This window comes from Lolium perenne, chromosome 3 (assembly GCF_019359855.2).
Source record: "Lolium perenne isolate Kyuss_39 chromosome 3, Kyuss_2.0, whole genome shotgun sequence".
Taxonomy (NCBI): Eukaryota; Viridiplantae; Streptophyta; class Magnoliopsida; order Poales; family Poaceae; genus Lolium; species Lolium perenne.
In genome coordinates this window covers 104,196,003-104,220,357 of record NC_067246.2, presented here as the reverse complement: position 1 = coordinate 104,220,357, position 24,355 = coordinate 104,196,003, and the positions used below count along the sequence as shown (strand labels likewise).

The following is a 24,355-nucleotide window of genomic DNA, read 5'->3' as shown; positions in this document are numbered from 1 at the left end:
GTCTTTCTCCAAGGATATGTGATTGGCTGGAGGCGTTGCTTCTTTGAGGAGCTCACGGTACCGTCCCTGGGCCGGGCCCACCGGCGAGTAAGTGTGGGCCACACGCAAGGCTGCCAAGTGGTGTGACCTGGCCGTGCCTGATCTTCTGTGGAGCAGGGTGTGCAACGAATCACAACGGCATTATCCTTTGGAGTAGGTTTGTAGATATGTAGCATGATTCGATGGATGTAGACGCAATTTCATTTCACCACTCCAGAGATAGAGATGGAAAATGACCTATCTAGAAATGGAGACCGCGACGGGGAATATTCACCGAGAATGTGTATATTTTAATTTTGTCGGTAGGTGAATTTGTAAAGATGAAATAGCATGGAGGAGCTGGATTTTTCTTAAGAAGCAACCTGAAATACTCTCCATGTTTCTAAATCTAAGAAGTTTGGGAGTTTAAATTGAACTCCGAAAACGTCTTTATATGTAGGAAGTGAAGGAGTAGTTTAGCTAGTTCTACATTGGAACCAACTTAGATTTTTTTCTGCTCAAATGTTTTTACATGTATTTTTTGAGACAAGGAAATATGTAAGAATTTATATGTTAATAAATGTCTAGCAAAAACTAACGCTGTAAAAAATTGTATTAAATATGCATGAATAAATTCCATCTTGAGAAAATATTTGAGCTGTTAATACACAATGAATAATCATCGCCTTAACATAAAAAAGTATCATCAGATGGATTTCAAAGTAACTCAAGTTTGCAGTAATTTTATTTCTAATAGCTTGCCCATCAAATCACAAGAAGTAAAAACCATCTCAAATCAACCACGCAACACAGTTAACCAGATTACCAACTATCAAACCATGACACAGAGGATCCTACATTCCTACTAGCGCCATGTCCTACTCTCCCTGTATCTCCAGCGCAGCTTGCAAGCCTTCAGGACCCATTCATCATTTCACGTCTGTCTTAATGACACCCCTTCCATAATCTCCTCCCATTTGACGTTTCTGCCCCTGCCTCCCTCCAACAACCATGGCCACCTCATGCGGGGCACCCACGTAATTTCCCTCAGGGCCAGGCCGCCTATCTGGCCAACCCATTATATATCGCTCTCATGGCACCGTGGCTCTGTACTGCTCTGCTCTGCCCATTGATAGGCTCTTCTTGGTGATCGCTGCTACACATCGCATCTACCTCCTCTTCAGGCTTCAGCAAGCTAGCTGCATGTAAGCTTCCATTGCTTCTCTGATCGACTCCTTTGTTTTCCTTCCGATGATACAAATTCTCATGGAGTTTTGCGCTCTTGTTTTCTGCGTTTGTGTAGAGATTTTTGAAGGTGCTCCAACAAGATGACCAGCGTATGGAAGACCAAGGTTCTCCCCGGGCTCAGCAAGATCTTCGATAAGGATGGCAAGAAGGCCGCCGCCGCCGAGTTCTTGAAATCCTTCAACAAGGTATGGATGGGAGCCCTTGTTCATTTCTTATCTCTCTCTCAGTGTGCGTATGTTTATGTTTGCTTGTTTGTTGATTATATGGGTGTGTTGTGTATATATGTAGGAGGATATCAGCAAGGAGATTGAAGACAAGAAGACAGAGCTAGAGCCCAAGGTTGTGGAGGTTATTGAAGCCTCTCCCCCAGAGATTAAGGTGAAAACATTTTTCGGTGCCTCATTTTTTTTGTGGTTGATGGAGCATAACAATAGGAAGTAGCCACCCTTAGTGCTAATTATAACCCAGTTTACCTGTTATCTTATTGTAGGGGGTGATAAAGGATAAGAAACCAGCCAAGATCAAGAAGAACTCGGTTGCAGTTACCAAGTTCCTTGACGAGTTGGCCAAGATTGGTAAGCATATATAATTAACAAAACCAAATCGTCCATCTTTGTGGTTAAGATTTTTGCCTAAAATTTTGAAGTAACTAAATAGTAGTAAAAATATATAAGGACTAAACTTGCTGCCAATTATCATTCATATTTTTGTAACTAAAATGGAACTGCCTTTAACAATTTTATTTCTCAGGGTTTACATCTTATATAACCCGTATTCCTTGTCTTTATTCTGCTTTCACATAGTTAAACAGTGTAGTAGAATCTTCCCAGAACAAAAAGGGAAACATAATAGAATCTTCCCACATATGTTTCTTCCAACAGAAGTTCACATGCAACCAGCGTTACTTTTCGGCGATGCGGACAAAAGCCTAACTAGGGAGCTAACAAAAGTTTAAGATATTAACAATAATCAATTAAGCTGATCAATTTGTGGTTGTTGCCACTAGTACCCTCTGCTACGCATGCATACTGCTGAGAATTTTGTGCGTTATAGTAGAATTAAAAAAAGGACGCTTTTAATTATTTGTTAACTTACATATAAATAAACTACTAAACTGACTTGTGCTGGCATGTTAATCTGCAGAATTCCCTGGAGCCAAGCTGGTGAGCGACGCGGTGGCCAAGTCAGGCACCACGCCCCTCTCCCCTGCCATCGTCTTTATCTTGGACAAGGTTGCGCCTTTCGTTCCTGAGCCCAAGGAGGAGCCAAAGGCCGAGGAGCCTGCCGCCGCCGCGGTTGAGGAAACCACCCGGGAAGTTGCCGTGGAGGAGAAGAAGGAGGAGGCTGAGCCCTCCGCTGCGCCCGTGGAGGCTGCCACGCCGGTGGAGGCTGCCGCACCGGCAGCTGAGGTAGTGGAGGAGAAGAAGGAGGAGGAGAAGGCCGCCGAAACTCCCGCACCGGTGGCTGAGCCAGAGAAAAAGTGATCAATCGCCACCAAACTCCAAGAGGAATCCAAGCTACCACCCGCTTTGTTGCTGGTAATCAAGGAAAACATTTAAGTTATTGTGAATTTGTGATCACTTCGTGTCCATGTAGCTGCACAAAAGTAAGTACGTACGACGAACACACACTTTGCCATGCATATTACGGCATGCAAAGGTACACGCAAGAACATTTGTTATTCTTTCGATCGATCGATCCCCTCCCCGTATGTGTAAATTTTATGTGGGGTTTCTTGTTTTTTGTGGTGATTAAAACATGTGTAATTATGTTGGTGTGTTAATTTGTTGGTCATGCTAAGGAGGAACTTGTGCATTTTATCTTGTTCTCTTTTTTTCTGTTTGAGGTGTGATGAAGATACACATAAGCTCCTCTAATTTTTTTAGACATTACGTTTGTGGATATACTCATTTGGTATAGCCTTCTGTTGTTTTAGTTAGCTTAATTACGTGCATATTGTATGGATCGTTTGTATTACTCTAGGATTATACTATCAATGTCTCAACTAAACTACTTCTTCTGTTTGAAAATACCTATTAACCTATGTGTATACATTCTTTTTTGAAATAATAGATGTCCACCTATACGTATAGGTCATATACTCTGGTCCTTCACTCATTTTGAACATTTTTTTTCATGGTTTTCATTGTTATGTTTTGACAATATGTTTTCTATGAAAATATGATAGCAAAGAGTGTATACAGTGTCATAGTACATTTCATGATAGTTTCGTGGTACTAATCAATGTTGACCATACTTTAGAGTTGGTAGTCAAACTAAAGATCTACCCACAAATAAAACGACCGATGTCAATAAACATGAGAATCAAACATTGATTGGTGATTCTAGAGTGCACTATAACAGTAGCAAAACGACGATAAAACAATTCATGCAGTGGGATGTCACTTAATACTGGCTCTATATTGGCTGTATGCATCGTTGTGATGCAGAGACTGGGGTGACCCATTCAAAAAAAAACTTAAATTAACTCTATACGAAGACTTGACACTAAATATGAACATATATAGGAATGATATGAGACAAAAATCGTTTTAGATCTCATGCTACATGGAGCTCCCTTTTTTTCTAAAATTGAAAATGGTATTTCAAAGATTCAGAGATATTTCTGAAAAAAAAACTTAATAGTCTAACTGGTAACAGCAAATGATTGATGCACAAGTTCTTCTTCTCCCTTCCGAGGAAACGAGGACGTCGTTCCGTTCAAGTTTTATAACAAGATAAGCACGAGCAATCGCTAGGAAAATGATCGAGGTGGCGTATCAAATCGTGTCACGAAACCTCGATGGAGATAGATAGCTTGGGCGCGACATATAAATATATCCTTGGGTGCTTAGCCAAATCGGTGAATAAAATCAATCAGTGCCCCGAGGAAAAGGACGTGAGCTCAATCCTATCTACTATCAGTCCATGGTCAGTTGGTCACACGCCTCTAGCTGCATCTTGATCGTCGTCACTGCACAGGCATAATCCGATCGAGCAGAGGCCGGGCCCTGCGTGACGTACTCCTCTGCACCCAAGGTTAATTAACGCAAGATTCTGTTGATTGATTGATCCGTTTGATCGACGGGGTCATGATTTGACTAAAGAAACACTAATGGGATGCATCAATTTCAATCAAAAAGGAACAAGGGGCTTGATTCGCAAGTTTGAGCTGAGATATTTGCTCAGGCTGGTAGCACTAGTACGAGTTGTTAAATTAGGTCCGGGGCAAGGTAGAGAAGGAGGCGGCCAAGAATCAACCTAGGGTTTCGTTCTCTTGCCGGCCACTCCATCGGTCCGTCCCATCTCCGTTGGCCTTAAGGGCTTGTAGATGCCGTGTACCATGACCTCTCGCTGGAGGGAAGGCTTTATTTTTCTTTTTCAGGTATGTTTGCAATGCCTTTTACAAGATAGTGAGGTGGCAGATGGAAGTCTAACAAGGGTCATTCCTGCCTATCCCTGTGTCGGCGATGCGCCTACCGTCAGCGGAGGCCATATAGAGTTGTGTCCCCGACAAATCTTATGAGATCCGGTCAGTGTTCATGTAAGTCGGTGTGTGGTTGCAGGTCTAACCCTTTCGATCTATGGTTCCCATCTTTGGTGATGGTTATTGCTCTGGTTGTTCGTTCTTTGAGACCTTAGCGCGATGATTTCTCATTTGTCTACAACAACAAGATTTACCACAATAACCTTTGCCCGACACCAGTAAGGAAGAGCGAGGACGATGGCGTGCCTTTCGGCTTCCTCTAGTGCTTTTAGTCTTGCTAGATGGTCTAAGGACATATTTGTAATTTATATTACTTTTAGAGATCTTTTTTGACAATCAATACCATATACATTTGTAGTAATAGATAGTGCAGGGTAGATGGGTACATTAGCTAACTTCAACGACTACAACATATAAAGTCTAAAAGAAACAAGCAAATCTTCAAGGTTTTCAAACTCTTTCTTCTTTCATGACACAATTTTATACTTTTCTAAAAGCATCCCAAGATAGATACCAAACCATGGGCCTACAAATACCAACGACTGTTATTCCTGAATTTTAATTTGAGCAGCAATACCAAGACTACGCGCACGTGCACAACTATTAAAGTAATCCATCAATATCGGCAAGAGTACCAACACTAGTATGCTAGGAAAACATAACCGAACAGTTTGGTCGACATCACCGGGGAGCCAAGAGTACGAATCACCATTGTCCGAGATGTAGCAGCCGGGACAAATATTGAGAGGACAAATCTCCTCACGGCAACTATGAGAAAATATCTAAAATCGATCCGCCGAAGCAACCATACCTAGAGAATTGTAATCTTTCAGTACCACCATTAACGTCGCGAAGGAGATCTCGTCGTGAACGGAAAGCCGAAGATCACTTATTGTAGACGATGTCATCTCCATGAGGTGGAGGCCAAGAAAAAGACGGATACCAAAACTCTAACATAATCAAGAAAAACACTATTTTTATTAAAAATTCCAGACATAGATCAGATTTCCCACACCTCCTGACACCGGCGAGGCTGGCCGGAGGAGGGGGAATCAATCTATGAAAGAGGATGCGCTAGGTTTTAGAGATCTTTGCACAACTATTGATTATTAATACTACCTTTGTGCCAAAATATTAGCCCTTTTAAAAAGCTGTTTTAGCTATTAAAAAAGACTTATAATTTGAATCAGATTTTTTTCGATCAAGGAGCATAGCCCCAGACTCTGCATCCAAAGGATGCACACAGCTTTCATCTTTATTAAATTATTCGCAATACCTTACAAGTAGAATACAAAGATCAATCTCGAAGCCTCCTTCCTAGCGACAACTCGCTATACCTACGATGAAGAGGAGGACCATGAACAAGGCCATACTCTCTGACGGTACACCAACACACATCATCCAAAAAGAAAAACCCAGGGTGTGCCATTGCACACGTCGCAGAGTTCGCAACCGCCATCTATCTCGAACCCATCTCCAAGCGAGATCAACATATTGACCGTGCCAGGCCTGCCGTCGATGTCACCATAACACCAAACAGCTCCACCATCCTGCCCGCGTCCAACAATCCTCGCCCGTCTTCGATACCCGCAGCTCCATGCTGCTGAGAATCATCGACGACAACGTGGTAGATTAACACCACTCCATCAAAAACCACTTCCATTCAGCCGCTGCTCCAAAAATGATGCCCCAAGAGGTAGCACGACGCAGGAAGCGCCATCATCGTCTGATCCTGGCTGGATCTAGGGTTTCCCCTGGAGCAGCACGAGTGAGTTCCCGCGGACTGCGACGACGATGCCTTCAAGAAGGAAGCGACGCTTAACGCCGCCATCACCCGCCAATCTTGACACGGTTTTCACCGACAGCCGCGAGTCCCCAACTTTGCGAGAGCAAACGGAGAGGCTAGCAAAGATGATGCCTTCGCAGGGGAACAATGCCAATAGCCGCCGCCATCATCCACCAAAAACGAAGTCAAGGCTCGGTGTTCACCGGTGGCCCCTTCGCCGCTAGCTCCTCATCGACTATATCTTCATCGCCGGGGTAGAGGGATCTCGTGATCCGCCACCCCAGCAACCAGCCGACCTCCTTCGGCGAAGAAGAAGGCCGCCTCCACCGTCGAACCCAAGGCTGCTGCCCCGAGCGACCTCGTACCGCGGGAGAAGCCCAAGATCATCGCCCCTCACCGGCGAGAGGCGGAGGGAATGGCGTTTTCCGCCACCACCGGCATGCCGCCGATGGGGAGTCGGGGAGGCCGCAGCACAGGCTCTGGCCACCGTCCCCGTTCGTCCATGCGGGGAGGCGGGAGGGCCTTCGTCGCCCCTCCATCCTCGTCAGACCGCCGCCGCCCCGGGAGGCGGGAGGGCCGCCACCGCCGCGCGTGAGAAACTCCCTAGCCGCCATCCCTGCCGCGTCACGAGGGAAGGCCCCCGCCGCTGCCACGCCCCGAGGTCTTTGCCCCGGCGGCGCTGCCGGCGGCGGCGGCGGGAGGCGGCTAGGGTTAGGAGGGTTGGGGGTTTGAATCAAGATGTAATAGATAGGTGGGTTGCCTTTGTCCATCACTGCACATCACAACACTGTGGCTTGGTCGTTGTTGTGTGTTGGGCCCTGCCACGATAGACGAGACGTGTACACCAGCAACTACGCAAATGTATATACTGACTGCTGGTACCCATGCATGTGGTGCAAACTGAACCGAGAAGAAGATTCACGGGAATCTGGAGGAGTACTACGAGTGTACGCTATACAGCCGCGAGAATGAGACTCTCGCGGTCTCGCCATTGGTCAGCCTCAGGAGCTTCTGGATAAGACAAAGAACGGAATCTTCTCCGTTTTAGGTCCATCTCCCTTGCTTTGTCTTCCCCCACCTACTAATTCTTCTGTTGGAGTATCCAACAGGCAAGAGGAGCAGTAGCATCTCGAGGACTGATTAATTCAGCATGTTGATTGTCAAGGGGGTGCTACAATATTGTGATATAGGAGTACTACCTCCGTTTCAAAAAATAAGGTTTGTAACTTTAAAAAAATCAAAACTATGTAAAGTTTGAATAGGTTTTTAGAAAACAATGTTAACATGTACAATTCAAACTCAATATATTAGATTCATCACGAATTATATTTTTGTATGATATCTACATATCATCGTGGTTTTTATAGTTTTTTTCTAAAATTTTGGTCAAACTTACTTAGCTTGATTTTTTAAAAATAAATAAATATAGGTCTTATTCTATAAAACGAAGTTAGTATATACTAAGGCAGTACTGAAAGAATGCAAAAAAGTGTTTCCTTGCATCTAGCTAACTTCGATCTCATGTTCTCGTCTTTGTCTGCGAGTCTAGTAGTTGGACAAGGCTACAAAGGCAGAGCTGTCTTCGAGTGATTGGGATGCATGCGTTGGTTGGCTGGGCCGCCTCAGGGGGCCTAGGGCCAGGACCACTCGGACAGCTATTAGGAACTCAGAGGCTGAACGAATCGAACAGGAGTAGATAAGTGGATGTTGATTGGGAATGTTTTTTTTTTTTTTTGGTTTGGAAATGAGAATGTCAAGTCTAAATAATCGACCTTCTTATTTAGACAATGAATTTCCACTCCAAGCCATTGAAACTGAAAAAACATTCTCAATTATGCTGATTCCAAGCCAGGAATTCGCCTCATTGACCATATTAAGGCCCTGTGGATTTTGCCTTTTTCTTAACTTTCTCGAGCTACATAATGGAGTTGGATTGGAATTTGTGTGACATGGTAGATGCATGTACTTTAAGTGCTGTGATTTTTTTCACAGTCTTTTGTTACTTCTAGATAGGCAAAATGATAAGGTAGTACTGAGGATGGCACTTGCAGGCCCATACAGTGGCGGAGGACGGAAAAAAATTAAGGTCGGGCGAAATCTAGAGTACTAAGAATTTTGCAATATAAAAAAGAAATCTAGAGCATAAGAAAAAATTGATGCAAAATATTCAACAAGAATGAGCATTCAATCCTATGAATAGAAAACAAGAATGAGCATTCAATCCTATGAATAGAAAACAAGAATGAGGTATAACCCTATAAGGGAAAGCCTGGGCGAGATGGGACCTGAACACCGGTGAAGATTCCTCCCCGGCTGCCACCGCGCTCTGTCAGCATCGCTGCGCCCCTTGCTGCTGGCGCCGATCTGCCTGCCGGCGCAGTGCTCCTGCACTTCGCTAGCCGCCAGGGTCCTGCGCCGCCGCGTCGTCTTGTTTTGATTTCCGTGGCTGGGCAATCATGGGTTTCTTTCATGCGGTCATGGCTTCCTGATCGGTTGAGCCGCACGAAGCTGCACACGGGCCCAGCCCAGTTGGCGCAGTGGAAAAGTAGCCATCACCCAACGCACCTCTTTTCCCTTCTCTTTCTACTCCAAAGACGACACACACGTAGATTGAGAAATCTCCATACCAAACACATCGATAGATGAATACATATATACAAGTTCTGCACAAAAATTAAGGTAGGGCGGCCGCCCTACCCTGCCCAAAGGGGTCCTCCGCCACTGGGCCCATACCCTTGCATGCCTCCTCCGATTTTATCTGTTACCTGTATCCATATACGTTAACGGTTACATGTTTTTTTCTATACCTATCAACCGGCACGGCAAATCTGCTTCTTATAAGTTATAACTCATAAAATTAAGCAACAAATAGTCGTAATGAAAACATGTAATCATAATTTATCAACAACAACATATTATAAACATCAACACAAGTAGTGATGTAGAGGAGAAATATGAGATCTATATTATATTGATCTCTTGAGAGTTGAGAATCAGGATGCCATCATGTAAATAAGATAGGTCTAGGGCTGTATCTCCAGTTTTTCTCTTTGTTTGGGCATGATGTGTTGTGGCCCTAGCAGACGTTTTTTTTTTTACTTTCCCTTGCACTTCTCGGTTGTGAACTTTGTATGGATGTTGGTGCTTTATTTATAAAGTGGAGCGAAAGCCTATTTTGAGAATATAAGATATGGTCAGGAGATCACGAGTGAAATGATCATAAGTAATTTACCAGCGATCCTGAGACAAGAAAGCATGAGGTTGGCCTCGATAAGCATGAATGCATGATTATGGAGGGAAATTAAGCTACTCACTCCATACCGGTTTATAGGATCTGCATGTAGCCCTAGACCATCAATTTGATCAACACAATATAAATTGTACAACACAAAATTTATATAATTGGAAAATAGAACAATCAAATTTTCTAATGATATATGTTTCGTAATATATATTGTGTATTATGTTTGTCAAATTTACGACCTAAGGATACGCCCAAGATCTAAAAACTAGGACGGAGAAGTATCTTAGAATATTACGAAGGTCCTATTTGTAATTTTTTTTGGATGAGTACATGTGTACGTGGGTACAGGTTCCACGGTCTCATGCATGTACCCGCTCTACCTGTTGGTATGATATTTTTTTAGGGATTTCTATTTTCGTGCCCTCGGTTCCTTAGTTGTGCTCAGTTTTCCCCAGCTCCTTAGTTTTTCCTCAGTTTTCCCCAAAACCTTGTCTGAAACCATCACAGATGCTGTAACGGCCGGTTGCCCGACGGTTGACCGTTATCTTCTGACTAGTGGGGCCACGTAGAGCCCGCAAAGACACGTCAGACCATCCATATTTGTTTGACCGTAAGCATCGCTGTATCCCTGACCAAAACACACATGTGTGGGGCTTCAGTATATCGAATGACAAGTGGGCCATGGCGCTGATACAAGGGGCAATACACGGGTAGGAATAGATTTTTAAACGGAGCTCTACAGCGATGGCACGGAGGAGGTGGCCTGCGGGGTGCCGAGATGAGATCGACGTCCACAAAGAACTGCATGAGGCGAGACCAGACGCATTAGATATATATGAACTAGACGCGTTTAACCATGCAAAGAAGAGAAGAAATGGTCGACGACATCGACGACTACCTCAAAACTTTGACTGACCGTGTCCGACACGAACGCAAGTAATGTAGAGAAAACTAGTGTCTCTCCTTTCTGACGTGTATAGATGGGTGCTAGAAGAGTGTGGTGGCGAAGGGAAAGACCTCGCGGTGGTCTGTGGCGTCCAGCATAGCGGGGCGGCGTGGCCGTGCCCACATCGGCGTGGATGCATGTTCGGCATTGGCATCAGCATGTACGTTCGGCATTGGCCTCGGCGGTATCTCTGGTGTGTCAGTGATCGAATGAGGGGACGGGATTGAGGGTGCATCCCGACGGTGACCTAGCAGTGGCGTCGAGCATAGCCGTTCTGACCATGCCGATATCGGCATCGGCAAAGTTTGGAGGCTGTGGTGCTCGAATCAAGGAGGGATTTGTTTCTTGTACGCCAAAAGTGATTTGAAACAAGTTTCGTGTTGAAGGTTAGGTAACGAAAGTTTGTAACTAAGCCCAAAATTATACTAGACCATGGTGAGGTTCTTTTTGATAGAGCTATACGGTTGGGCAAACTTTTTTGACACTTTTTAGATAGGGTTCCTTGTTGTTACACGTATGGCATCATGTATGGCAAATTTGGGATCATTTGGAGATGTTCGAAAAAATTACTTTGCTTAAACGCATGCCGTTTCGTCTCACTGAAACCAGCTTTTCTAACAAGGTGATTTATTCTACCTCCTCTAAATGACCTCAAATTTCATACAACTGATCTTCCATACATAGATAGATAGATTGTTTCGTTTTTATATTTTTCGAACTTTTTATTTCCCTTTATAATATCCAATTGATTTTCAGGTCAAAACCTCGAAAAACAGCATCATGTATGGCATCATTTTCGCCATAAATTTCAAATTTTGTGAAACTTTCCCTTTTAGATATTCCTTGTTGTTATAGATATGGCATAATGTATGCCAAATTTGGTTAGGTCTCACTGAAACCAGCTTTTGTAACAAGTTAGGTTTTTTCGACCTTCTTAAAAGGGATTTTTTTCTACCTTCCCTAAATGACCTCAAAAATCATACAGACGATCTTCTATACAAAGATAGGTAGATTGTTTCGTTTTTACATTTTTTTGAACTTTTATTTCCCTTTATAATACCCATTTGTTTTCAGGTCAAAACCTCGAAAGTTAACATAACTAGATGGTGAACCCTTCCAAACTTCAAATACAGAGATAGATAGATTGGTTCGTTTATCATTTTTACCGTGAATAGTAATGGCTACAAGAAATCGGTGATGGTCTATCATTTTTTGCGTGAAAAGTAATGGATACAACAAATCGGTGATGGTTTATCATTTTTTGCGTGAAAATTAATGGCTACAACAAATCGGTGATGGTTTATCATTTGGGATTTTCGTGAAAATTAATGGCTACAACAAATCGGTGACGGTTTATCATTTTTTGCGTGAAAATTTATGGCTACAACAAATCGGTGATGGTTTATCATTTTTTACGTGAAAAGTAATGCCTAAAAGAGTTTATAATTTTTAGCGCGTGAAAATAAATACAGAAAACCGCCCTTTAGCATACTTAGAGAGTGGAAGGTAACCGCCGACAGAGAGAGAGAGGGGTTATCCTGCCCGTTAGATCATATGATCAACGGTCGGCGGGCACGATCCGCGTGATATGGGCTAGACCAATCAGGGTAATGTTGCACGTGTGAGAGAATTTGTGGAGGGAGAGGGCAAAACTGAGTAGTATCAAGAAACCAAGGGCACCTATGTAATAAACAGACTAAGGGATTCAAATATGAGATTTAAAAAATGGAAAATGCGTGTTTTGTACAATAAAACCCATCTTGGCCTATCTCAAATTATTTGCAATACAAATATACATGAGTGTGAGAATTGTGGCCTCATTTAGACAAAGTATGTTTTGGGGAAAGCTGTTTTGGGAAGGGCTTATTGTGGAAAACCATGCACCTTCATAGCTACTAGGTGATTTGAGAAGGCCTTTGAGAAGTGGCAATTTGCGGTAAAACTTGATTTATCTATGACTTATCTATGTTTTGAGAACTGGCAATTTGTGGTAAAGACTCCATGAGTATGTGCCACTATTTTTCGGAATTTTTTGCACATTAAATGACTCATTTAACTAGTTAATCCCATTTGTTGACTGTCTGTTGACCAGCTACTTGAGGGTAAAACTGAGCATATTGCACTAGCCAGTATTAGCACTCAAGGGGAAAACTGAGCACACAAAAAATGTTAGTATAATGCTCGAGGTTATACCTGAGTATATCTAAATTTCCAGGGTTAGACTCGAGGACGCGTGTTGCGGTGCAGAAATGAAAGACGTGCAATATTTGACGCGTAGACGCCGGTCGCGGTGCAGAAGTCGAAGACGTGCAATCGTGGACGCGTGACGCATTGCAGAAGTCCAAGACGTGCAGACGTGCAGCGGTGGACGCGTAGGACGCGGGTCGCATTAACCACCCCTTGCCTTTATAGATGCCTCCTCCCACTATCTCTGTCACTCTCACTCGCCTACGCAACGCCGTCTCTCTCACGTCCCATCATCTTCTCCAAAGCAAAAAACCCTCTCCCTCTCCCTCTCCTCTGCCGGCGAGATGGACAAGGAGAATGCCAATCCCATCGTCCACGGCGCCGTCGGCTCCAAGCGCGATGCCTCCCTCTTCGACACTGTCCCCTCAACGGACGTCGCCGCCGTCCCCTCAACGGACGTCGCCGCCGCCTCCGCCGGTGCATCGGAGGCTGCTGCCGCCGGTCGCGGTCAGATCCCGCCGAGATGGGACCCCTACGAGCCGGTGCCTTACGTCCCGCCCCCGAACCTCTACGACACCTCCATAGAGGACCCATGGAACGAGGTAACTACGGTTTGCTTCCTTTTTTGTTCCCCATTCCTTTTTGAACCCTATTTGTGCTGGTGTAGATGGATCTGTGGATGGATGAGTATTGGGCTAATATTTGCGCCGATTTTATTCCATTTTGCTTTGATCCCTCCTTGATTTCGTTTAAGATTTGGGGTTCGGCCGTTCGGTTAATTTATGCAAGTAATAATGGGATCTCAATCAGTTAATTTATGCAAGTAATCATAGGATCTCAATCAGTTATTTTATGCACGAATCAAAAGATATCAACCGTTTAATTTTGCAAATAATCTGGAATGTGTTCAAGTTCAGATCTGGAATCTGTTTCTTTGCCTATGATGAATCGGTGGGCACAGATTTTTACAGGGAGGGTTCAGCGAACCATTTCTGTGTACAAATCTGTTGTGCATGAGCTTTGGTTCGCTTACACCGTCCCTGTAGACATATAATCGTGTCCATTCTAACTGAGGCTGCCTCTGTTTTTTCTAACTTTGTTATCATGCACGTTTGCAACTCATTCACTAATAAATTCCCGTTTGATATGGATCAGCTGTCTGGCAGCGACGTCGGCAGCGACGACGAGCACCATGACGTCAAGACTCGCCAGGTGCTGCGGAGGCTGCAGGTCGGCCGATCGTCTCCTACCTCGACGTCGCCAAGGGTGTCTACAGGTGCCCCTTCTGCACTAGGAGGCTCGGCGGCACTGACTTCAACTGCGTCCTCACGCATGCCGAGAACATCGGCCACACCAACCCCAAGGTCGGCGCGTCGGTGAACCCCAACTCCTTCCGCGCCAAGCACTTGGCGCTCGGCATGCACCTCCGCAGCATCCAGCGGGTGGAGATCTCCGGCGGGCGCATGCCTCCGCTCAAGCCCAAGGCTCCCAAGGGGAGCAACAAGTGGAGGCAGAGGCAGATGGGGTAGGCGGAGTCCTGGACGTGTGCTGCTGCTGCCTCCTCCATTTTGTTGTTGGGATCCCTTTGTTGTTAGCTAGGGATCCCTCGTTATTATGTTGTTAGTATGATGGTGTTGTACTTCTGTGAAGAACCTCGAACCCTACTATGTTTGGCTGCTGAATGCAGCTTATTATCTATATTATCTATCCCTATTCTACTATATGACCTTGTGAATTTATCGTAGATTCTCTGTAGATTTGCTTCTAGATTTAACTACATACATATGGACCAGATGGAGTACTAGATTGGGCTCCCAACTAGATTTGCTGCCATATTGGGCAAACAACGAGGGCCAAAAGGCACAAATAATAATTGAAGAAAGACAGGAATGCAAGCTTCTCTAGATTTGATACTAATTAGGTGAAAAAAAGCAGAGAGAAGGAGGCAGAAAAGGTACTCTTAAAAGGGAAATGCCAATGGCCGAGAGAGACAAAACCCAGCTCCTGCTCACGTGCAACCAAACGCTATCTCGTCCTGTCCCACGCCGTCCCTTTCTACCAGCCCCACGCGACGCGGGCCCACACGACGCGGCCCCACACGTCAGCACGGAGTGGTCAACTTAACGGGAATCCTGCCGTCTGAGCTGCCTTCTGCGGGTTTCAAACAAGCACTTGGGGAAAACTGAGGAAAAACTAAGGAGCTGGGGAAAACTGAGCACAACTAAGGAACGGAGGGCACGAAAATAGAAATCCCATTTTTCTATTTACATACTGACAGATATTTTTTTCTTCTGTCATATGGGTCGATACCAGCAGCTTTTGGTAACCAGTCTCGGCTCTAGCACCTTGATGCAAGCCAGAATAACCTCACTGGATCAATATTCCCGGGAATAACAGCGTTGGTGAACCAGTTGACACTTGATCTCTCATCAAACCGTTTGGTGGGGCCAATACCTAGGGAGATTGGTCAACTGGAAAATCAGGAATTGCTAATTTAGAGATAGAATGGTCTTAGTGGAAGCATTCCAGAAGAGATTGGTCATATGCGAATAGCATCCCATAGCTTGACCATAAAATGGTGACCGCCTACCAGCACGGTTTATTATAAAGACATGGGCTTAAAATATGTACAAACACTCAATCCATAGATATTTGGTTTCCTTCATTGGATTTTATTTTTCGAAACATAGTATAAACACATACACTTAAAAATATGTGCATACAGTCACCCCTATGAACACATGCATGGCATACCTCTATGAGCACCTCCAAAAATACTGAGTTTAAGAAATTTATCTGGCTGATCTTGATATTGACGAAGTTACCATAAGAGCATCTCCACCGGCACCCCCGATAGCGGCCCCTCGATAGCATTTTGGGGGCAGGCAGCAAAAATGAGCTCGCACCGGCGCGCCCCAAACGGCGCCGGCCAATTTTGGAGCCCAATAGAATCGCCGGCAACCCAGTGCCGGCCCCTTCGCCAAAGGCGCGAATCGGGCGCACCGGCACCTCGCGGTACGTCTGAAAACGAGTGTGGGCTCCGCCTGGTAGCCAGACACACCGTTTTTCCACCTCCTACACACGCCCGAGCCGACTCCCACCCCTCTAGATGGCCACCGTATCCGTCGCCGCCGCGCCCACCCTGCTTGCAATAGACACCGCCGACCGTCTAGGAACCACCGTCCATCGACACGGCTGCCACCCCCTCGACCGGCGGCCATTGTTTCGCCCAGAACAGAGCTCGCCGCCATCGCGATAGTATCGCCCCGCCCGCAAGGTGTTCGTCTGATTGCCGCGATGGACAGCGACGACGAGATGATGGTGCAGCTGTTCACGGAGGAGCAGAACGTTGAAGATGTTCGGTGGCAACAACAGCAGCTGATTCTGACGAACATGTTGCGCGTTCTCCAGTCTTTCTTCGTCGTGCCTCGGCGCGGTGGCTCCAAGCCAGGCAAGAGGAGGAACCAACAGGCATCGTGAAGCCGGCGCAGTGCTGCTTGACGCCGACTACTTCAACGACGATGCGACTCATTCGCCGAAGGAATTTTGGCACCGGTTTAGGATGAACAAGGACCTGTTCTTGAAGATTGTCCATGGCGTCAGGGAGTACGACACGTACTTCATAGCCAAGAGAGACTGCACAGGTTTGTGGGGCTTCACCTCAATTCAGAAGTGCACTGCTACAATGCGCGGTCTTGCATACGGAGCTCCTCCAAATACAGCCAATGACTATCTACGGATGGGTGAGTCGACATGCACAGAGAGTCTCTACAGATTATGCCGAGCCGTCATTGCGGTGTTTGCCAAAGACTATTTGAGAGCACCAAGAGCAGATGATACAACTCGGATCCTGCAGAAGAATGCGGCAAGAGGGTTTCCTGGGATGCTCGAAAGCATTGACTGTATGCATTGGGGCTGGAAGAATTGCCCTTTTGCTTGGCAGGGGATCTACAAGGGCCATGCTGGTGAGTGCAGTGTCATTCTTGAGGCGGTAACAGAACAGGAGCTTTGGATTTGGCATGCATTTTTTGGCATGGCAGGAACAAACGATTATATCAATGTGCTACAGCGCTCTCCGGTGTTTGCTAGGCTAGCTGAGGGACAAGCTCCTGCCGTGAACTTTGAGGTAAACGGCCACGCATACAACAGGGGGTACTATCTAGTTGATGGTATCTACCCGACGTATGCTACATTTGTGAAGACAATTCCCTCTCCATCAAACGAGATGGAAGCCTATTTTGCAACATGCCAGGAAGCAGCACGCAAGGATGTTGAGCGTGCTTTTGGGGTGCTTCAACAGTGTTTCGCCATTGTCAGGTACCCTGCTCTCACTTGGTCTGAGGCACAGATGTGGGGGGTGATGAACGCCTGTGTGATCATGCACGACATGATCATTGAGAACGAGCGCGACGCACCTGTGCAGGATGATCATCCATTTGATTATCAAGGGCCACTAGCTGAGGTAGAGCATGTGCCTGAAGAATTCGCTGCGTTTCTTCATATGCACAATGAAATTCGAGATGCAGGTGTCCATGCACAGCTGAAGGCGGATCTAGCTGCGCATTTGTGGGCGAGGAGAGGAGCAGCCAACAATGCATGATTTTATTTCTATTTGTTTGCCTGGATGAATAATTTAAGTACTATTTGTTTGTTGAGTTGTATGAATAATTTAAGTACTATTTGTTTGTTGGATTGTATGAATAATTTAAGTACTCTTTGTTTGATTGAGTGTATGAATAATTTAATTCTATTTGTGTGAATGTATGAATAAAATGTGATCAATATATTGTTTCAAAATATTGTAAAAAAGAAAAAAAAATTGGGGCCGCCGTTTGGGAGGCGCCGGTGTGGAAACGGCTTCCCCAAATGGAGGATGCAGTGTTGGCGCCCCCCAAACGGAGGTGCCGGCGCCCCTGCCGGCGCCTATTTGGGGGCTACCGGTGGAGATGCTCTAAGTAACACGATGTCGATGGTTAGTCGCCTTCCAATAAAAAGCTATTTCACCTTTATAAAACATCAAAGTGTCAAACATAGAACTTAAACTCTGATAGACTGAGGATCTCACTGTCCTTCTAACCATGGAACCATAGATTAGTGATAGAATTAGAAAGGAGAATGACTTGCCACACAATAGTGATCTTTCCCTTTTCTCATATATATAGGCAATTACACAAGATATACAAGGAAGGGATCAATACAAATCCTAACCATAATGGCCTGATTAATTAAAAAAATCAAGCACTAAAGATGCCAGGGTATAACCGAATATAGAGGGCATATTGGGTTTTCCTAACACCCCCCCCCCCCCCTCGCGCAGTCGAAACGGGAGATTCTCGAACGCTGAGAGTGAGACAAGATCGAAAATCCAAGAACAGTGGTGATGGTAGGCCCTTGTGAAGATGTCCGTGAATCGTCGAGATGAAGGCACATGAAGAACTCGAATGTACCCAAGCGCCACATGATCTCGAAAGAAGTGAAGATCGATCTTGATGTGTTTGGTCCCCTGATGTTGAACATGATTCGTGGACATGTATACATCGCTAACATTGTCCCAGAAGACAAACGTGGCACCGGGGAGGGGTCGATGGAGCTCGTGGAGAAGATGATGGAGCTAAGTGGCTTCAGCAACAACATTGGTGACTGCCTGATACTCCACCTTGGCACTTGAGCGAGAAACAGTATGCTGGCGCTTAGACGGCCAGGAGACAAGGTTGTCACCCAAGATCACACAATAGCCGAAGGTGGAGCGTCGCGTGTCAGGGCAACCAGCCCATTCTGCATCAGTGTAGGCCACGAGACGATCCATAGTGGACGGTGCAAGCTGAAGACCATGGTGTATAGTACCCTTGATGTAGCGAAGTACATGCTTGATCAGGGTCAAGTGCTGGTCTCGAGGATCATGCATGTGCAGACAGATCTGCTGGACGGCATAGGCGATGTCGGGCCTGGTGAAAGTCAGGTACTGGAGAGCACCGGCGAGACTAAGATAAGATGAAGGATCAGCAACCGGAGAACCAGCAGTAGAAGCAAGCTTCGGTGACGTATCCACCGGTGTCGAGGCAGGGTGATAGGTGCTCATGCCAGCACGCTCGAGAATCTTGAGAGCGTACTGCGTCTGGGAGAGAAACATCCCCTGGGAATCACGTCGAACGACAAGGCCAAGGAAGTGATGTAGACCTCCCAAGTCTGTCATGGCGAACTCCGAGCTGAGAGCGGTGATGCCGCGCTCATGCAGGGTCAAGGAGGATGTCGTGAGGATGATGTCATTAAGGTAGAGGAGTAGGTAGGCCATGCCAAAAGTTCCATGCATGATGAAGAGTGACGTGTCGGACTTGGAGCAAGTGAAGCCGAAGGTGGTGATGAAGGTCGCGAAGTGGTGATACCACGCACGAGAAGCTTGCTTCAAGCCATAGAGTGCGCGGTTGAGGGGACACACATGATCGGGACGCGCAGAGTCGACGAATCCAGTGGGTTGATGATAGAACACCAGCTCATCAAGATGACCATGGAGGAAGGCGTTCTTGACATCGAGTTGACCGATCTTCCTGTTGGAGGAGAGGGCGACGGAGAGAATAACCCGGATGGTAGCTTGTTTAACCACCGGGCTAAATGTCTCGACGAAATCGATGCCATGCTCCTGGGAGAAGCCGCGCAACACCCACCGTGCTTTGTAGCGGTCGAGCCTACTGTCAGACTTGAGCTTCTGGCGAAAAATGCACTTGTTGGAGACGACATTGACATTGGCGGGGGGAGGGGGTCGCAAAAGATCCCACGTGTTGTTGGCGAGGAGGGCGATGTACTAGTCTGACATGGCCGCTAGCCAGTTCGGGTCTTTGAGTGCACCCCGAACAGACTTGGGGATGGGCGATAGAGCAGCGACGGTCGTGGTGTTGAGGTTGAGACGCTCGCGTGGATCAATGATCTTGCTAGCCTGACGACGGGTGACCATCTGTTGGACAGGGGCATCAGGGGCGGGCGATGCCGGTCGTGTCGATGTGCTGGACGAAGTCGACCTGGACGAGGACGAGCTCGAGGAGGTCGGCACCGCAGGATCTAGGCCACGACCTGAGGAAGCTGTGGGCGAACCCGACGAGAGCGAGTTGGGCGCCGTATAGTCTAGCGTGGGCTGAACCGAGGAGGCCGGTGTTCATGCCGAGGAGGCCGGCGAGGGCGTCACGGGGGAAGCTGGTGGAGAAGCCTCGCGCGGTTTGCGTGGCCCAGTATGCATGGAGGGGACTGGGACCGAGGGCAGCTCGTCGAGATGATCAACGTCAAGTGGCGATGGAGGCTGATACGTCCAATTTGCATCACTATTTTATATCATAATTTGCTGTTATTCATTGATATATTTCATATTGGGACACAATACTTATGTTATTTCATCTATTTTGCATGTTTCATCATTATTGGAGGATCGAACACCGGAGCCAGGATTCTGCTGGAAAAAGCACCGTCAGAACGCAATATTTCGGAAGATCAACTCTGGAAGGAAATTATACCAAAAATCCTATTTTTCAAGATGACGAAGGAAGCTAGAAGGAGGAGCCAGGAGCAGCCAGGGTGGGCCCACACCCTAGGGCGGCGCGGCCCAGGCCCTGGCCGCGCCGGCCTGTGGTGTGGAGGGCCCACGACCCCTTTCGCCTCCTTTTCTTCGCCAAACCCTTCGTCCCGAAGACCTAAGCCACAGAGGGTACCTCGCGAAGAGTTACAGCCGCCTCTGCGGGGCGGAGAACACCAGAGAGAAAAGAGCTCTCCGGCGGACAGGAATCCGCCGGGGAAATTCCCTCCGGGAGGGGGAAATCGACGCCATCGTCACCGTCATCGAGTTGGACATCATCGCCATCACCATCATCATCATCTCCACCATCATCACCGCCGTCATCACCGCTGGACACCGTCACCGCCATAGCAATTTGGGTTTGATCTTGATTGTTTGATAGGGGAAACTCTCCCGGTATCGATTTCTACTTGTTGTTGATGCTATTGAGTGAAACCATTGAACCAAGTTTATGTTCAGATTATTATTCATCATCATATCACCTCTGATCATGTTCCGTATGATGTCTCGTGAGTAGTTCGTTTAGTTCTTGAGGACATGGGTGAAGTCTAAATGTTAGTAGTGAACTATGGATGAGAAATATTCAATGGTGTGATATTTAAGTTGTGGTGTTATTCTTCTAGTGGTGTCATGTGAACGTCGACTACATGACACTTCACCATTTATGGGCCTAGGGGAATGCATCTTGTATTCGTTTGCCAATTGCGGGGTTGCCGGAGTGACAGAAACCTAAACCCCGCCGGTATATCGATGCAGGAGGGATCGCAGGATCTCAGAGTTTAAGGCTGTGGTTAGATTTATTCTTAATTACTTTCTTGTAGTTGCGGATGCTTGCAAGGGGTATAATCACAAGTATGTATTAGTCCTAGGAAGGGCGGTACATTAGCATAGGTTCACCCACACAACACTTATCACAACAATGAAGATTATTTAGCCGTATGTAGCGAAAGCACTAGACTAAAATCCCGTGTGTCCTCGAGAACGTTTGGTCATTATAAGTAAACAAACCGGCTTGTCCTTTGTGCTAAAAAGGATTGAGCCACTCGCTGCAATTGTTACTCTCGCACTTTACATACTCGTACTTTATTCAACTGTTACATCAAACCCCCCTGAATACTTGTCTGTGAGCATTTACAGTGAATCCTTCATCGAAACTGCTTGTCAACACCTTCTACTCCTCGTTGGGATCGACATTCTTACTTATCGAAGATACTACGATACACCCCCTATACTTGTGGGTCATCAAGACTATTTTCTGGCGCCGTTGCCGGGGAGTGAAGCGCTATTGGTAAGTGGAATTGGTAAGGAAAACCTTTCTTGTTGTGCTGATTTTATTTACTTTCTGCTGCTATAAGTCATTATGGAGAGATCTTCTCTTCAATTTCTATTTGGGAAATCTACTACTACTGCAACGGTAGTGGATGAGGCGCCAGGTGAGGAAGTGATACCATATAAAATACCTATGAAAATTATTGAACGTGTTATGGATAACCGCTATGAAGGGGATGGAACTGTCCATCCTGGTGATCATTTACTTTGTTTTGCATGAATTATGCGGGTTATTCAAATGTGCAGGTATTGCTATGGATGAAGTGAGGAAGAAACTATTCTCTTTGTCGTTGTCCGGTAAGGCGGCGCATTGGTATAAATTACTGGATAATGGGGATTCTCTTGAATGGAATGATATTGTGCCCCGGTTTTATTCTAAGTTCTATCCTCCAAGTGAAATTCATAAGGATCGGAATCGCATATATAATTTTTGGCCTCATGATGGAGAGAGTATTGCCCAAGCTTGGGGAGACTCAAGTCTTTAATGCTCAAATGCCCCATTCATGAGCTTCCTGGTAATGTTATTATTGATAATTTCTATGCAAGACTTTCTTTTCAAGACAAGACTTTCTTTGGATACTTCTTGTTCTCGATCATTTACACGCAACAAAGAAGAGTTTAAAAGGGACCTTCTTGATCGAATCCAAGAAAATCTTGAAGGATGGGAGAACGACAAGGATAGAGAATCGTGTATAATTTATGATTATAAATGCATTGAAGCTTTTATGGATACTGATAAATTTCGTAATATGAGTGCTATATATGGTCTTGATTCTCAAGTTGCTGTAAATCTTTATAAAGCTTTTGCCTCTCATTATGAATTGCCAAAGAAGAACTTTGATAAGTATCATGAACCATATAAAGATAAAATTGATTCATCTATTAATAAATGCGTTGTAGTTGAAACTGCTGATCGTGTTATTCCTGAAGCTTATATTGAAAAAACTCCTTTCCCTGCTAAAATGAAGGAGTACTCTGTTATAAATAGTGCGGTTCATAAAAGTGAAAAGAAACCTATAGAACCTGAAGAACAAATAAAAGTTGAACCTCTTTGTTGCAATAGTTAAAGATCTTGTGACTGAAAATGTGGAGGATGGTCATATTATTTTCTGTGAAGATGCTTCTAATATTGTTTCACATCCTAATAAACCCAAACAAGCTAGTGTTCCTATGCTATCTCGTTAGAATTGGTGATCATTGTTATTATGGATTATGTGATATTGGTGCAAGTGTTAGTGCTATTCCGTATGAGCTTTACACGGAGATTATGCACGAAATTGATTCTTGTGAACTTGAAGATATTGATGTGGTTATTCAGCTGGCTAATAGAGAAACTATTCTCCAATTGGTATTGTTCGAGATGTGGAAGTTTTATGCGGTAAGATTAAATATCCTGCTGACTTTTTGGTACTTGGTTCTGCTGCTAGTGATTATTGTCCTATTATTTTTGGTAGACCTTTTCTAAATACTTGTGGAGCTATTATAGATTGCAAGAAAGAGAAAATTTTGACTAAATTTGCTGGTGAATCTTATGAGTTTAACTTCTCTAAATTTACTAAAACTCCTTATAAAGCTGATTTGCCTAGTAATGATTTTAAAATGGAGCAATGTGCATCTATTGTTCTTGTTCCTAATAATCCTTTGCAGCAACATTTGGAGGATAAGCGAGAGCGAAATTTTTAGGAAAGAAAGAGATGAGCTTGAGGAAATTTTTCTTCGCCAACCTATTCTCAAGCATGATTTACCGGTGGAAGATTTGGGTACAACACCGCCACCAAAGGAAGATCCTGTTTTTGATTTAAAGCCTTTACCTGATAATCTTAAATATGCTCATATTGATGATAAGAAAATATATCCTGTTATTATTAGTTCTAAGCTTTCAGAGATTGAGGAAGAAAGGTTATTGGAAATATTGAAGAAGCATCGAGGCGCTATTGGCTACACTCTTGATGATTTGAAGGGGATTTCTCCGTCTATATGCCAACATGCTATTAATATGGAAGATGATGCAAAGCCTGTTGTTGAACCTCAGCGTCGTCTAATTCCAAAGATGAAGGAAGTGGTAAGGAATGAGGTATTACGACTTCTTGAAGCTGGTATTATATATCCTATTGCTGATAGTAGACGGGTTAGTCCTGTGCATTGCGTTCCCAAGAAAGGAGGTATGACTGTTGTGCCTAATGATAATGATGAGCTCATTCCTCAAAGAGTAGTTGTAGGGTATAGAATGTGCATTGATTTTCGAAAAGTTAATAAAGTTACTAAGAAAGATCATTACCCTTTACCATTTATTGATCAAATGCTAGAAAGATTGTCTAAAAATACTCATTTTTGCTTTCTTGATAGTTATTCTGGGTTTTCACAAATTGCTGTTAAAGCTAAAGATCAAGAGAAAACCACCTTTACTTGTCCTTATGGAACTTATGCTTATAGACGCATGCCTTTTGGTTTATGTAATGCTCTTGCTACTTTTCAAAGATGCATGTCTGCTATTTTTCATGGTTTTTGTGAAAGTATTGTAGAGGTATTCATGGATGATTTTTCCGTCTATG

General features: G+C 45.1%; 3 protein-coding genes across 3 annotated transcripts; 2 read left to right on the top strand and 1 right to left on the bottom strand.

The window, feature by feature from the left end:
• Nucleotides 1–1,118: 1,118 nt before the first annotated feature.
• LOC127342053 (salt stress root protein RS1) lies at nucleotides 1,119–3,066 on the top strand. The gene is made up of 5 exons (XM_051367984.2): nucleotides 1,119–1,223; nucleotides 1,322–1,451; nucleotides 1,555–1,644; nucleotides 1,757–1,841; nucleotides 2,410–3,066. Exons 2-5 carry the CDS (start codon nucleotides 1,347–1,349, stop codon nucleotides 2,748–2,750), a joined length of 621 nt encoding a protein of 206 aa, XP_051223944.1. The 5' UTR covers nucleotides 1,119–1,223; nucleotides 1,322–1,346; the 3' UTR covers nucleotides 2,751–3,066.
• Nucleotides 3,067–16,025: 12,959 nt separating this feature from the next.
• On the top strand, nucleotides 16,026–17,277 carry LOC139837957 (uncharacterized). Its single transcript, XM_071827287.1, has 3 exons — nucleotides 16,026–16,138; nucleotides 16,328–16,881; nucleotides 17,234–17,277. The coding sequence occupies exons 1-3, from the start codon at nucleotides 16,026–16,028 to the stop codon at nucleotides 17,275–17,277; spliced, it is 711 nt and encodes a 236-aa protein (XP_071683388.1).
• A 1,250-nt stretch (nucleotides 17,278–18,527) lies between these two features.
• LOC127339522 (uncharacterized mitochondrial protein AtMg00810-like) lies at nucleotides 18,528–19,865 on the bottom strand. Its single transcript, XM_051365363.1, has 2 exons — nucleotides 19,767–19,865; nucleotides 18,528–19,715 (listed from the first exon to the last, which is right to left on the bottom strand). Exons 1-2 carry the CDS (start codon nucleotides 19,863–19,865, stop codon nucleotides 18,528–18,530), a joined length of 1,287 nt encoding a protein of 428 aa, XP_051221323.1.
• Between the last annotated feature and the right edge of the window lie 4,490 nt (nucleotides 19,866–24,355).